Source organism: Danio aesculapii, chromosome 10 (genome assembly GCF_903798145.1).
Source record: "Danio aesculapii chromosome 10, fDanAes4.1, whole genome shotgun sequence".
Classification (NCBI taxonomy): Eukaryota; Metazoa; Chordata; class Actinopteri; order Cypriniformes; family Danionidae; genus Danio; species Danio aesculapii.
The window spans coordinates 28,681-42,572 of NC_079444.1; the positions used below are offsets into that span (position 1 = coordinate 28,681).

Genomic DNA, 13,892 nt, shown 5'->3' on the forward strand with positions numbered 1-13,892 from the left:
TGTGTGTGTGTGTGTGTGTGTGTGTGTTCCTGCAGGACGGTGCGCTTCCGCTTCTATCAGAGGCACTCGGACACCCAGTGGGCCGTGGAGAACTTCTATATCGGGCCGGCCTGTGATGGGCACTGCGGTGGGCACGGAGACTGTCTGGAGCAGCAGTGTGTGTGTGACCCGGGCTACAGCGGTGCTCAGTGCTACGCCAGCGGGCCGCTACAGGTAAAGCAGAGTGCCGTCTGCTGGCGTGACACACACTAATCATCTGGGCTTGTGTCTGTCTACCCGCGTGACACACACTCATCAGCTGTTCTGTCTCCAGCAGGCATCCTTGAAGGAACGCTTCGACTGGGATGGGGCCCGCGGGCCGCACTGGCAGCTGCTGGAGGGTGGGCAGCCCTGTGCCCACTGCAGGGTGCTGGTGGAGGGAACGGCACTGTACTTCAGCGGAGCCGGAGCCAGACAGGCCGTCACCAACGATCTTGACCTGCGCGGTGCAAAGTAAACACACAGCCCTTATATCTGTGTCCTGCCACACACACACACACACACACACACACACACACACACACACACACACACAACTTTTATATCTGCTTCCTGCTGTACACACACACAAGCATCCCGCGTCCTGCGCCCTGTTACTGGTGTATAGTGTGTCTGACAGCAGTGTGTGTGTGTGTGTGTGTGTGTGTGTGTGTGTGTGTGTGTGTGTGTGTGTGTGCAGGTTTGTGGAGTACTGGGCTAGAATCGGCAGCGAGGAGAACGTGACTGTGTGTCACCGGCCGGCCTGCCGCAGAGAAAGTGTGCTGCTGGACTACTCTGTAGACGGAGGTATGACAGACACACACACACACACACACACACACACACTCTGTCAGAGGCATATAAACCCACGGTCCTCTCCCTCAGGTGTGTCCTGGACGCTGCTGCATGAGATGGACTACCTGAAGTACGCGTCTGTGCGCCGAGACTACATCGAGCTGCCGGAGCGGGCGCTGACCAACAGTACCCGCCTGCGCTGGTGGCAGCCCTTCGCCCTGAGCGCCGGCCTGGTCCGACCCGCTGCGGGGCGCGCTCAATGGGCCCTCGACAACATCCAGGTGGGCGGATCCGACATCAACCCCAGCATGCTGCTGGACACCTTCGATGACGGTCAGTGTCTGCAGGACCATGTGGGAAACCTGTGTGATACAGACGAGTGTTGCCGAGCATCAGTACTGTTGTGTTTCCTCCAGAAGGAGTCTCTCATGAGGAGAGCTGGAGCTTCTACCCTAATGCCGTCCGCACCGCCGGCTTCTGTGGAAACCCGTCCTTCCACCTGTACTGGCCCAACAAGAACCAGGACGGCTCACACAACATCCTGGCCACCCGCGAGCTCATCGTCCAGCCCGGGTACATCCTGCAGTTCAAGGTGTGAGCAGATGTTCAGTATCATTCAGTCCACACACATAGGCACACACGCACACACACACACGCACACGCACACACACACACACACACACACACACACACACACACACACACACACACACACAGTGACGCTGGTCTTTGCTCACCTCAGATTGTGGTTGGCTGTGAGGCAGACAGGTGTGATGACCATCATTCAGTACTTCTGCAGTACAGGAAGGATGCCAGGTGAGTACAGACGACAGGTGTGTGTGTGTGTGTGTGTGTGTGTGTGTGTGTGTGTGTGTGTGTGTGAGTGTGTGAGAGTCCACTCGCATGTGTTTTGTGTCATATAAGGTTTAAGATTGTGTTGTTCCTCAGGTCGGATGTGTGGCAGCTGGTCCAGTCTGCCTGTCTGCCGTCCTCCATCAATAACGTGGGCTGCTCACCGTTCCAGTTTCACGAGTCCACCATCTACAGTCCAGTCAACAGCTCCGCCTGGACCAGAGTCACCATCCAGCTGCCGGACCACGTGTCCTCTGGGTACAGCTCACTCACGGCCCTTTATTAATGATGTATGAATGATCCTCTCAGTGGAGACTGCAGAGTCACTGAGATCTGCCCATTCTGTGGGTCGTACTGAAGGCCTTACTCTTGTGTGTCTGCAGAGCGACGCAGTTCCGCTGGATCCAGATGGAGGCTCCAGGAGAGCGCTACAGTTGGGCCGTGGACCAGGTTTACATCGGGGAGGCATGCGCCGGGCTGTGCAGTGGGCACGGGTACTGCACCAGCGGGCCCGTCTGCATCTGTGATGAGGGACACCATGGTGAGCATCCCCTGCAGCTCTCTGATTACTACAGGAACTCGGCTTGTCTTTAAGGTTATTCCTAACTCTGCTGCACCTTCTTTAAAACTCTAGAGAAAACATCTCAACAATGCGCTCGATGGCAAGAGGAGAGTGTAAAACCTCAGTTGGCGAATCTGCTTTCTCTTATAGAGACACAAAAGTTGTAGATGGTTCCTCCAGCAGACAGAATCACATGCACAAACTAAACTAGACGAGGTTTCCTTGCCTAAACTGCAGGTTTAACATAGCAACGCTGCTAAATCTCAGCATCAAACATGTTTCCTTTCGAGGTCGATGTATTGTTGTGCGTGTCTCTGTCAAATGAATGAATTCACCCAGAAGAGCAGGACCGACAGCAGTGTTTGTGTTGCAGGCGATGACTGCTCCTTGTCCAGCACGGATCTGCCCAGCTCCATCAAGGATAACTTTGAGTCAGGCTGGGTGTCAGAGGAGAGCTGGAGCCTGGTGCAGGGTGGCGGGGTGGGCAGTGGCTGTGGGCAGCTCTCTCCTCATGCCCACGGAGACTCGCTGTACTTCAGCGGCTGCAGGATACGACAGGCCGTCACCAAAGCCCTGGACCTGACCCGCGCCAGGTACCCAGGGCTCCGTCTGTGTTCTTTTTCTCAGAGACATAAACAGCGCCATGACCTCCGTCCTCTGCTCTGCTCTGTCCTCAGCAAGATCATGTTCGTGCTGCAGATCGGCAGTGTCTCTCAGACCGACAGCTGTAACACTGCGCTGGATCAGCCGGATGCCGTGGACCGAGCCGTGCTCCTGCAGTACAGCGTCAACAACGGCATCAGCTGGCACGTGATCGCGCAGCACCAACCCAAAGACTTCATCAAAGCCCAGAGAGTGTCCTACAACATCCCGCTGTGAGTTTACACACACATTTATCACACACACAGTTACGCTACCTTACAAATAAGGCTGAACCCTGGTGCTGTGTGTTGTATCTCTTGAGTGCGGTGCGGTGATATAATCCATGCCCTAAAGCTTGTCTGGAAGGACGTGATTTATTACATTTAGCAGAAGCCCTTGGCATCATCCAGACTGAGACAGCAGGTGAATTTTGCTCCAATACTCTGAGACATGACCTGCAGGAGAGCTGGAACCCTCCAGTGTTAAATGAAGGCCTCTTTACCTTGTGACTTGTGTCCTGAGCAACAGAGCGCTCCTTCTCCAGCCCTCTCCAGATATCCACACTACTCTGTTCTTCATCATGGAGTCTTTAAGTGCCCTTAATTAAACAAGTGTCCTCTACATGCTGAATCCCTCTTGCCTCATTTGAAGAACCGTAGTGTTAGGAATCAAGATTTGATCTAAATGTTTTTCTGAATGGCATGTGGACTGCTGTCATGGTCTCCATCATTACTGAACTGCAGGTAAAGTGTGTTGTTGTGTGTGCTGCAGTGAGGCGCGGGTCCGGGGCGTTCAGCTGCGTTGGTGGCAGCCGCGCCACGAGGGCACAGGGCACGACCAGTGGGCACTGGACCATGTGGAAGTCATTCTGTGAGTACAGACGCACAGACAAGCTGTGTTTTCTCATTCCTCCATACATCTGTAACGTCTCACAGCAGGACTAGGATAGCATAAACTAGCAGTAATTAGAGCAAAGCTGAAACTCAGCAGTTCGGGTTTCGGTCATCATTAATATCTCAACATAAACACTAGTCCTGCACATACACACACACACACACACACACACTGTTTCTACACACAGGTCTGCCCCGTCCCGCTCTCTCTCTTGTCCTCACACTGCTCTTTCTCTCTCTCTCTCTCTCTCCTCCGTCTCCCCGTCTGCCCTCCACATCTCCTCTCCATCCTCTGCTTTTCCTCTCCTCCTCCACCTGTGTGTGTGCACTGCTGGTTTGCTCCCTGTATCCCCCTGTTCTCCTGCATTGCCTGTTGCTCAGGTCAGGGTTCCTGCACCCTCAGACCCTCAGCAGCATCAGTCCTGTCCCGCATCTTATAACCTGTCCTCTCTTCTGTCTTCTGCTCCCTTTGGCATGGCTGTAGCGTCAGGTAAGTGCTTCGCTGTTCCCTGCCTCTGGCCTTCCCTCGCCTCATCGAGCTGTTGTGTGTGTGTGTGTGTCGCTGTAGACATCATCGCCAACAGTGGAAAACATGAAGGAAACAACACATGGAAACAGGTCATGGTCATTTAGGCAAACACAGCAGAGTTTATTCTCAGATCTGCTGAGTTTCCCGCAGGTATTCTAAGCACATTTCACATGTCAAATCTGGAGGTAATAATGCCCTGTGTGTGTGTGTGTGTGTGTGTGTGTTGTTTCCATCGATGATTTCCCTGTCTCATACACATCTAATCTCAAGACTTTAGCCTTACACAGCTGAAGGTTAATGTCGCCCGAGGCAGAGCTAACGTTGCATTAAATCCTTTGTTAAAGCATTAGTGAATCAAACACTTGATGAAATGGGGTCTCATCTAATGTATGATGCTAAACTCCGTCTCTATCATTCCCGAATGGCTGGAATAAAAACATGTGGTGCATCACACCGTAACTTCACCCTGGTAATGAGGAAGAAGGCTTGCGTATGAACAGTAAAAGGTTTTGTGCTGAACATAAGATCTGCTATAGTACTGCTGTCGTCCTGCTGCTTTTATCCTGCAGTGTACTGTTACAGTGGACAAGAGCCACTCAGCAAATGTCTTTAACTGGGCCAGTCTGATGTGGAGTAGTTGTATGCATGCTCACGCGGCGCCGCAGGTCCCTTAGTGTTGATGGTGTGTGTGTTCATGAGCCGTTGCTAATTGTGTGTGTGTGTGTGTGTGGTGGCTGTATCTCTACTAGTCCAGAGACTGACAGATAAGCAGCGCTCGCTCTCACCGGTCCTCCACCCTCATCACCGCTCCATCTCCACCACCCTCCTGTCCCTCATGCTTTGCAGACGCCCCTCCTGATCCTGGCTCATTGGTTCCCACCTGATGGACAGAAGAGGCAATGACAGGCTAAGCAATAGCGACTCTCACAATCTTTTCCTTCATTGGTTTACTCATTGATTTGACACTGTATGTCTCTCTCCTCCTCCTCACAACCTCTCACTGTTCTTCCGTTTGGACTCTCGATTCTTTCCGTTCGTCAGTCTTTCCTCCAGCTCCGACCTCAACCACTACTCTCTCTCTGTCTTTGGCAAACACAAAAGCATCAAGGTGCACTAGCTCCACAGGTTCTAGTGGTGCCGTGATGCCATGATGACAGTGTTTGAGGTTATGAGTGAATGGCCGAGGCGAACTGTAGTAGTGTGTGAACTCCTAAAGAAGGCTAGTAATGAGAGCTTGCACACACGACTCTGTGCTCATGTTTTTAACACAATCCACACCTCTGTCTGCCTCCATTCACAGCACACGCAAACAGAACTACATGATGAGCTACTCCAGACAGACGGGTCTGCACCACTACTACAGCCGGAAGAGGCGGGCTCTGCGGCAGAGAAGCTAAAGGAAAGAAGCTCCCGCCGCCGTCACACACATTACTCTGCTGGCTACAGTCTGCTTTCCCTGATGAGAAAACACCACGTCAGGTCACTTCCGTCGGCTTCTGGCCATTCTCTCTCATCCGAACGAAACATTGGACCATATAGTCCCATTCCTAGCCAATCAATGCCTTCCCAGAGCAGTGTGATGGGAAAGACCAGCTCCTAAACGTGGCGATTTTTGTACTCTATCTTATGAACTGTTGGGTTTCCTGATTCTGTTTACTGTACTGTTGTTTGCATTCTCCTGATGTGAACTACTGCAAAGCTCTCCCGATCTCACCTCACCTTCTACCACACTGTGAAGTTATCCCGATGGTTACGATGATCTTTACTCATGCTGATGTAGATGCAGAGAGGGAAACTGAAGAAGACTGATGCCGAAACGGTTTCGTGGATGAAGATTATGACGATGTATTTTGCTGTTGTGTGTCTGTGGGTTTGTTTTGTGATGCATTGGTTGTGGTGTTCAAATCATTTGTTAGTTTTATACTAACTGCTATCTTTTGGGCTTTGACCATACTCCTTTGTGAAATAAGGCACTGGGAGAGGTCGGCCTCAGAGAGGGAAGAAGAAAATCCTGCAGAGAAGGAAAAGAAAGAGTATGTTTAAACAGAGAGACTAACATGTTTTATTGTTGTTGATAAATCACTTTTTTTATATATCATGGTTCCTTAAGAATATTTATGGTGAACGGTTCTCCACTTAACCTATTTAAAATACACTGTGTAAAAATATGTTTCTGGTTTGTTTTGGTTATTTTGGGTTGTTTTTAGGTCAGATTATTGGTTGCAATCCTCCCTCTCATCATCAGTGTCCTCCAGTTGTGCTGTTAGACATTCCCCCATTTTCACTCTTACTTTGATTACCTGTCAGTGGTGTTTATGATGTTCCCTTCTCCCTTACTTGGTGTAGCTCTCCAATATAGCAAGTTCTTGTGTGCATATATATATATGTATATATGCAGGGATCCATCAGCCTTATAAAAATAAAGAACTGTCGAAACCTCCAAGGGAAGTGTTTATTTCCTAGCATATTAATGGATGGTGATCTGTTTATAGTAAGGTTCAATATTTAAAGTGATGTGTTCAAATATAAAGCAAATCAGATGAAAAAGGATAATGCCATGTTAAAAATGCCTTGGAAACCATGTTTATGTGTGTATTTCCCAGCAAAGCACAAATATTTAAACCAATAATTGCAATATGCCATTTTAAGGCGCAAAATAAATAAATAATAAAAGCTTAAAGTCCTGTAGGGGCTGATTAATATACATGCCCCAGCAGCACTGGATTGGCCACACTGTTTCCTAGTGAGATTACAAGTATTACTATTGAACATTGGCATTTTCCCCCTTATGTTCCAAGTAGAACACATCTTGTTATAGTTTCATATGTATGCGGGACTCTTATTTTGAAGTGGACTGGCATTATCTGTGGGGAAATCTGTTTCTCAACCACGCTCCTGGAGGAGTACCAGCACTGCATGTTTAGGATGTTCTCCTGTCCGAGAAGGTGCCTTCCACAACTCTACAAACAATTGCTCAGCTCAATCCCTGTGATGCAGACATGATTTGAAGACGCAACCTTCTGATCTGGAGTCAGACGCATGATCAGTTTTAATGTAACTAGAACTACATCTGATGTTCTGAATCTGTTACACAATCAGTCATAGATTTATTCCACTTCTCCATCTACAGAGAGCTGCTTCAGCACTGTCTAGTCTGAGAAGACTATAGAGAGAGTTGACCTGAAGGATACGGTTTCTTTCATGCTGTTTATTACAGCAACAGATGTAAAATATGAGTGTATGTTTTGAAGACTGTTCTTTCAATCATTCACAATCGCATCGTTTAACAACATTAAACACAATGTGTATTGAGTCATTTAGGAGTGAATTTAAAACATACCCACTCCATATATTAAACTGCAGATATTATTCCTCATCTTAAGCAATTCTGCAAGCTGACCCGTGGTTTGCTAGAGGGGGAGAGTCCAGTGCTTGTGTTCATGAAGTCCTCTCGCCGCAGCATTTTTCATTTTGAGGGAGTTTCAAGGCTGAGCCTCAAACATGCATGGGGTTTAACAGGAGCAGAAGCGCAGGCGAGATCAGAACAGGATCCACAACACAAAGACATTCAGTCCTTCAAGATGACCAACCTAGGATATGCTGTTCTGCTTTCAGTGTTCATCTGTCAGATTTACATCACCACAGCACAGGTGAGTGATGTTCATTATGGGACTCAAAGCTAATTAAAGCTACAGTAGAGGAGATGCTTTAAATACATCGTGCTGTGCTTGTGTAGTGTTTAACCTGTGGCCTGAGAAAGTGTAACAGACAGAGATGACTTGGATTCCTTTTCTCCAAGCCATTGAACAGATCTGTCTGATAGAGAAAAGATATTAAATTCAATAGTATAAAACAAAAAAAGCCCCCTGAAAATATACTATTTAGAGTCGTAGATGAAGGACGTAAAGCAGAATAGCTTGTGAATGCCATTATAAGCATTGGTCAAGAGGCAGAAAGAGTTAACTGTATTAAATACCGTGTCAGCATGTTGACTTGTTCTGTGATAAAATATGCCAAAGTACCATAATTTAAGCATAAGCACTAAAACAGAGCAGCTTTGGAGTGTTGTAGACTGAAGGCTCACTGTGTGACTGTTGCTCTTTTTATCTGTAATGCCTGCGCTGGTCCACACAGCCTCTCTATTCAGAAGGACTTTAAGGATAAACAGTGAGGAATGTTTTGATGTATCCTTCAAGAGAACCCTGCTAAAGTGAACATCAACAGCTTCTGCCACCGCCCTCTGCTACTCATGTGTCTCCAACACTGGTGCTCTCTTATTTTACCAAGTGTTTTTCCAGGAAGATCAAATATTTATCCAGCTTTCATAAGTCTTGCAAGATAAAAAGCTGAAAGGAAAAAAGGAAACGCCGTGTCCTTCCCCCAGAAACAGCCAATAAGAGGAAGAGAAGGCCTTACATCACATCTTATGTCACGACTGAATGAGTTCACAGTGATTATCAATATAACACAAATATTGACTATGTTGTGTGTGTGAGTGTGTGTGTGTGTGTGTGTGTGTGTGTGTGTGTGTGTGTGTGTGTGTGTGTGTGTGTGTGTGTGTGTGTGTGCTATTTCTGTGACAGTTTTATATTAGCTTGAGGTTTTAAAAGATATTTTATAAATGTAGTGTATGGATTGGTGGTCTGACAGAAGAAAAGGCCACTGTGAGTCTGCATGTGCAGTGTCTGACAGCTGTCGGTGGGATTTTGGCTTAAATGTAATATTCAGTGACATAAACAATTGTTTGTAAGCATTACAGAACAGCTGACCTCATTTCTTTGATCAATATGACTATATACCTGTTGTGTAAGTCTTGTTGCAAGGTTTGATGGAAGCTGAATAAAACATTTAGCCTTTAGTTTGAATGTTAGAATGACCGAGACCGTGACCCACTGACACCAGTTAGCATGGAAAACGAGCAAACAGGATGAACCAATTTACCAATCTACAGCCCCAAACCTGAAAAAGTTGGAAAACTCAAATAAAAAAGAGAGAAAGGAGTGATTTCTAAATTAACTTTGGCTTTTAGTCCATTGCTTTAGGACTTGTTTCTGGTAAAAGTCTGCATGATCATTTTCTTCTTTGGTCCGGAACACACAGCATCCATTTCTCTCAGAAACACCTGAAATACTGCTTTATCTAATCGCATTACTTTCTTATTTCAGAGTTTTCCTCACTGTCCCGGCTGTTCCTGATTTGGGTTGTATATATTTCAGCATTATTGTTTAGTATATCTGCCATAATGTGTGCAGGTAAAGAGAAGATGGAAGTACAGAAGTACAGCTGTTGACCACATGTTTCCATATTCAGTTCAATTCAAGTGTGCTTGCACTATTTTCAATAATAGTTTTCTTTAAAGCAGCGTTACACAAGCTGCAGGTTATTACTGTAAAGCTGATCTGACGTAATGCTCTTCAGCACAGTAAATGCAATGCTATGAACACTGCACAGCCTGTGTTTACACGTGTAAACATTATACTGAGGCGTGTGTGTGTGTGTGAGATCTGTCTGGGCCAGCACAGCTTGGTTCTACACCTCTGGATTTGCCTCTGAAGCTAATGATGATTGTGTTCTCAGGACTGTCCCAGTAAGCAGGACCTCCAGAACTCCATCCATCAGGCCCAGAAGCTGCTCTCGGCACAGGAATCCTCATACCTGCAGAGTCTCCGCACACTGAAGAAGAAGCTCAGCCTCCTGCAGGACAGCGTTGTTCGGCTGCCCGCTAAACCCAAGAACTGTAGGTGTTTCACCAGACATGCATGACGTAAAACAGGCTAAACGACACAGGTGTCACTGAGCTGACGACACAAACTCAGTGATATGGCAATCTCTGCATTACAGGCGTAACCCTAACCTGAAGTCTCCATGTTGTGTTTTGCAGTCACCTGTCCTGCCCTGGACACTCCGGCCAATGGCAGAAAGCTGGGAAAAGTTTTGTTTCCTGGCCACGAGGCTCACTTCCTGTGTGATGCTGGCTACGAGCTGCTGGGGTCTGAGACGCGGCAGTGTAGAGACTCGCTCAGCTGGAGCGGCCAGCAGCCCGTCTGCAGAGGTACACTAACCAACATCAAGTGTGTCTGGTCCAGTATTGGCATACTTCAGTGTACTACACATGACATTTCCTGAGTACTCGTCTGATTTCATGTTAGGTTTGTAATCAGTAGCATTAGCTGTTCAGAACTGCCGCTTCTTTACATGAACCATGAGAGAGGGGAGCTGAGATCCATAAAAAAGGTTTATGGGGAAAAACTGGAGTGGTCTGGACTAATCCTGCTGAAGCTACACTAACACACCGGTCCCGCAGGCTAGGGTTTGGGTTTGCTGTTTGCTTCTGACTTTTTACTCTGGTCTTTCAGAAATCGACGAGTGTCTTTCATCACCCTGTGCCAACGCCGGCACCTGTACAGACGAGGTCAACGGGTTCAGTTGTGTGTGTCCAAAGGGCTGGGCCGGACCCGCGTGCCAGTCGCCAACACCCACATGTTGGTTTGCATTTAATCAGAAGCTTTGACACACAAAGATGCCTGTTGAGTAGTTCAGTGAACCTAAGATGAACACGACACACTCCTGTTCAGAAGAGCCCTCTCTCACACACACACACACACACACACACACACACACACACACACACACACACACACACACAGGATCACACATAAGTCACACAGGCCTCATCCACAGACTGACCTGCGCTGCAGCGATGGCGCTGTACTGATGATGTGCTTCTCTCTGCAGTTTTGGTCACCGTAATGAACTCGCCTGCGTTCAGCGCTGCGCCTGCCTCCACCCGTCCTGCCCGATGCAGCACGGTGCAAGGAACCACTGTCTGCAGCTGCGAGCCGGGATTCAGCCTCTCTGGCCGCGACAGCAGCGCCTGCACGGGTACGATGATCTCTGACTGCACAAACACACCAACGCACCAACACAACACACCTGCGGCAGCAAACACACACACACACACACACACACACACACACACCAGTGGCCGGAGCGCTTCAGGAGCTCAGTTTAAACTAGCGGCTCGCTGTGCTTCTGCAGGTCCGAGATCGTTTGTTCTTCTCCAGCTAGTTATTCCTCACACAGGTTCTTCAGCTCATGTTCACTGAACCAACGAAAGTACTGTTAAGAACCTGTAATGGTTCTAGAGTGGTTCTTTGGGCTGGTTAGGCACCATTGCCATGTAGCTCCAGCTTTAAAGATTTAAGTGCTTGATGTGGTTGATTAGAGGCTGAAGAAACACTTCTGATGCTGTCTAGCAGAACTTTCTGAGAGTACCGGGTCTTTCTCTGCACTTTATATTCTTCAGATGCAACTGTTATGCTGTTTTCAGTGCGGACAGAACTGCGACGGGTTTGTTTCTGCTCATGTTTTCTCACAGATATCGACGAGTGTAAACTCTTCCACAATGGGCCGGCGGGGCGGTTATGTCTGCACACGTGTGTGAACACTGCTGGAGGGTACCGCTGCTCCTGCCCCACTGGGTACAACCTGACCCGCGACGGGCGCAACTGCAAAGGTCAGTTACTAACAGAACGCACTAGGGAACAGAACACACTCTGGGGAACAGAACACACTCTGGGGAACAGAACACGCTCAGAGGAACAGAACACTGAACCCACTCCGGGGTAACACTGGCTCATTCTGATCGCGTTCTGCTTGTGTTTCAGATATCGATGAGTGCAGCAGCAGGCAGAACGACTGCACACGCGAGCAGATCTGCGTCAATACATACGGAGGGTTTCAGTGTGTCAAAGTGGAGTGTCCAAACATACAGGACGCCACCTACGCCAAAACCTCTGCAGTGTAAGCAGCACACAAACACACACACACACACACACACACGCACACACACACACACACACACACACACACACACGTATTTCTGTCAGACAAGCTCAGGTATAAGAGGGTGTGTTGTGTGCGCAGGCGCTGCGAGAGGAACCCCTGCCCTGCAGACAGCAGGAGCTGCTCTCAGGCCCCAAACTCCATCTCCTTCCACTACCTGTCTTTGGTGTCCAACCTGTCGGCGCCGCGGGTCGTGTTCCGCATGTCTGCCAGCAGGATGATCGGAGACTCGCTGCGCTTCGCTGTATCAGGAGGCCGCAGCCGCCGGCACTTCAGCATGCAGCGTTTGGACCGTCAGACGGGGGAGCTGCTGCTGACGGGGCCGGTGCAGGGACCCCAAACCCTGGAGCTGGAGCTGGAGATGAGCGAGCTGGACCGCAGAGAGCTGCTGGGCCGATACGTCACCAAACTCAAGATATTTGTCTCGCAGTATGAGTTCTAGAGTTCAGCTGGAGAATCACTGACACACCGGCTAGTTAGCATGCGCAGTCTTGCGTATATTCTGAGCCGAAAGGACAAACAGGAGTGCAGGCTGTAGTTCGCTAGAAGCCAAACGTGTCTGACGCTGGAACAGAAGTCTGACCATAATCCTCTGCTGTTTGTATTAATGAGAGTGTAGCTGGAAGATAATCCCTATTGATGTGTTTCTGCAGTCTAGTGTGTGCATGTCTGTCTTTTTTATTCACATGTCCAGGGCCGATCGACAACAGACAGACAGAAAATACAGAAATGTGTTCATTTAAGAGCTCATCATGATACTATTTACATGTAAAGGGCGCCTATAATGCAGAACTGACTTTTATATGGGCTTAACCCCAGTTGTGTGTCAGCAGTGTGTGAGTATCTCCAGCCTCTGATGGTTAACATGAGTTCTGTTTTATCAGCAATCAGACTTGAGTGAAACACTTTGATTGACATTCTCTCTTTGTACGTGTCATCAGAAGGGGAAGCCCCGCCCACTAGTGCCCATCATCTCTCCATAAACAGCAGCCCTGAGTGAGAAGCAGCCGTCTGTCCATTAGCCATTAGAGTGTTTGAGCTGCTGAAGATAATGTCAGCATAGACTAAAAGGATTCTAGATGTGGAGTTCTAGATGAACAGAGACAGGAGCAACATAGACTGACAGAAGACTGAAGCACACACTCACACTGAAGCACACACAACACACACACTGCTGTTTTACATCTGCCGCTATGCTGATGCATATGCATCTGGAGCTCCGCCCTCTTCTGAAAAGAGCACAATCTCATTTGCATTTAAAGCGACAGTCACCAAAACACCACGATTAGGATCAAAGCCTGAAAGGGTCAGTTTCAGAGAGCTGGAGAACATTATCTGTGTGTTATTCTCAGCTCAAACACACACACACACACACACACACACACACACACACACACACACACACACACACACACACACACACACACACACACACACAAACACACACACACACACACACACACACGAGAGAGAGAGACAGCAGAGACGCATTTACAGCTTGTAAAAAGCAGCAGAACAGCACACCTTTAACTATAGGCTGTATGGTTTACTTATTATTGCTCCTTCTTTGCACTCTTGATTAATTAACAGTTGCAGGTATTAGTGTAAAGCAAGGTTTGGTAATAAAACATTATCTTGTATAATAAATAAACATTAAACAATAAGTACTTTTTAAATGTAAGTAGCTAAATAAAGAAAGGTTATCCTTACTGTCTGAGCTTTTGTGCACAGGGTAAATGATCAAACTCAGCATTTG

General features: G+C 48.0%; 2 protein-coding genes across 2 annotated transcripts in view; both read left to right on the plus strand.

Moving 5' to 3' along the window:
* reln (reelin) overlaps positions 1-6,734 on the plus strand; it is a gene marked incomplete at its 5' end in the record, with an annotated part of 35,002 nt that extends 28,268 nt beyond the window's left edge. Inside the window, 12 exons of the mRNA XM_056467426.1 lie at positions 36-213; positions 317-492; positions 719-825; positions 904-1,146; positions 1,230-1,405; positions 1,556-1,629; positions 1,762-1,923; positions 2,049-2,206; positions 2,601-2,820; positions 2,905-3,102; positions 3,641-3,739; positions 5,592-6,734. Coding sequence (XP_056323401.1) covers positions 36-213; positions 317-492; positions 719-825; positions 904-1,146; positions 1,230-1,405; positions 1,556-1,629; positions 1,762-1,923; positions 2,049-2,206; positions 2,601-2,820; positions 2,905-3,102; positions 3,641-3,739; positions 5,592-5,688 — 1,888 coding nt within the window. The remainder of the gene's footprint in view (positions 1-35; positions 214-316; positions 493-718; positions 826-903; positions 1,147-1,229; positions 1,406-1,555; positions 1,630-1,761; positions 1,924-2,048; positions 2,207-2,600; positions 2,821-2,904; positions 3,103-3,640; positions 3,740-5,591) is intronic.
* Positions 6,735-7,782: 1,048 nt separating this feature from the next.
* Positions 7,783-13,845, plus strand: LOC130236305 (fibulin-7). Its single transcript, XM_056466979.1, has 8 exons — positions 7,783-7,941; positions 9,869-10,028; positions 10,173-10,343; positions 10,648-10,773; positions 11,027-11,173; positions 11,670-11,807; positions 11,959-12,094; positions 12,218-13,845. The coding sequence occupies exons 1-8, from the start codon at positions 7,873-7,875 to the stop codon at positions 12,576-12,578; spliced, it is 1,308 nt and encodes a 435-aa protein (XP_056322954.1). The 5' UTR covers positions 7,783-7,872; the 3' UTR covers positions 12,579-13,845.
* Positions 13,846-13,892: the final 47 nt, after the last annotated feature.

Excerpts from the sequence above, each read along its gene's own strand:
- LOC130236305 (XM_056466979.1), top strand. The coding sequence starts at position 7,873 with ATGACCAACCTAGGATATGCTGTTCTGCTTTCAGTGTTCATCTGTCAG. Across the intron at positions 11,174-11,669 it reads CGACAGCAGCGCCTGCACGG|ATATCGACGAGTGTAAACTC; the intron begins GTACGATGATCT and ends GTTTTCTCACAG. Across the intron at positions 11,808-11,958 it reads CGACGGGCGCAACTGCAAAG|ATATCGATGAGTGCAGCAGC; the intron begins GTCAGTTACTAA and ends CTTGTGTTTCAG.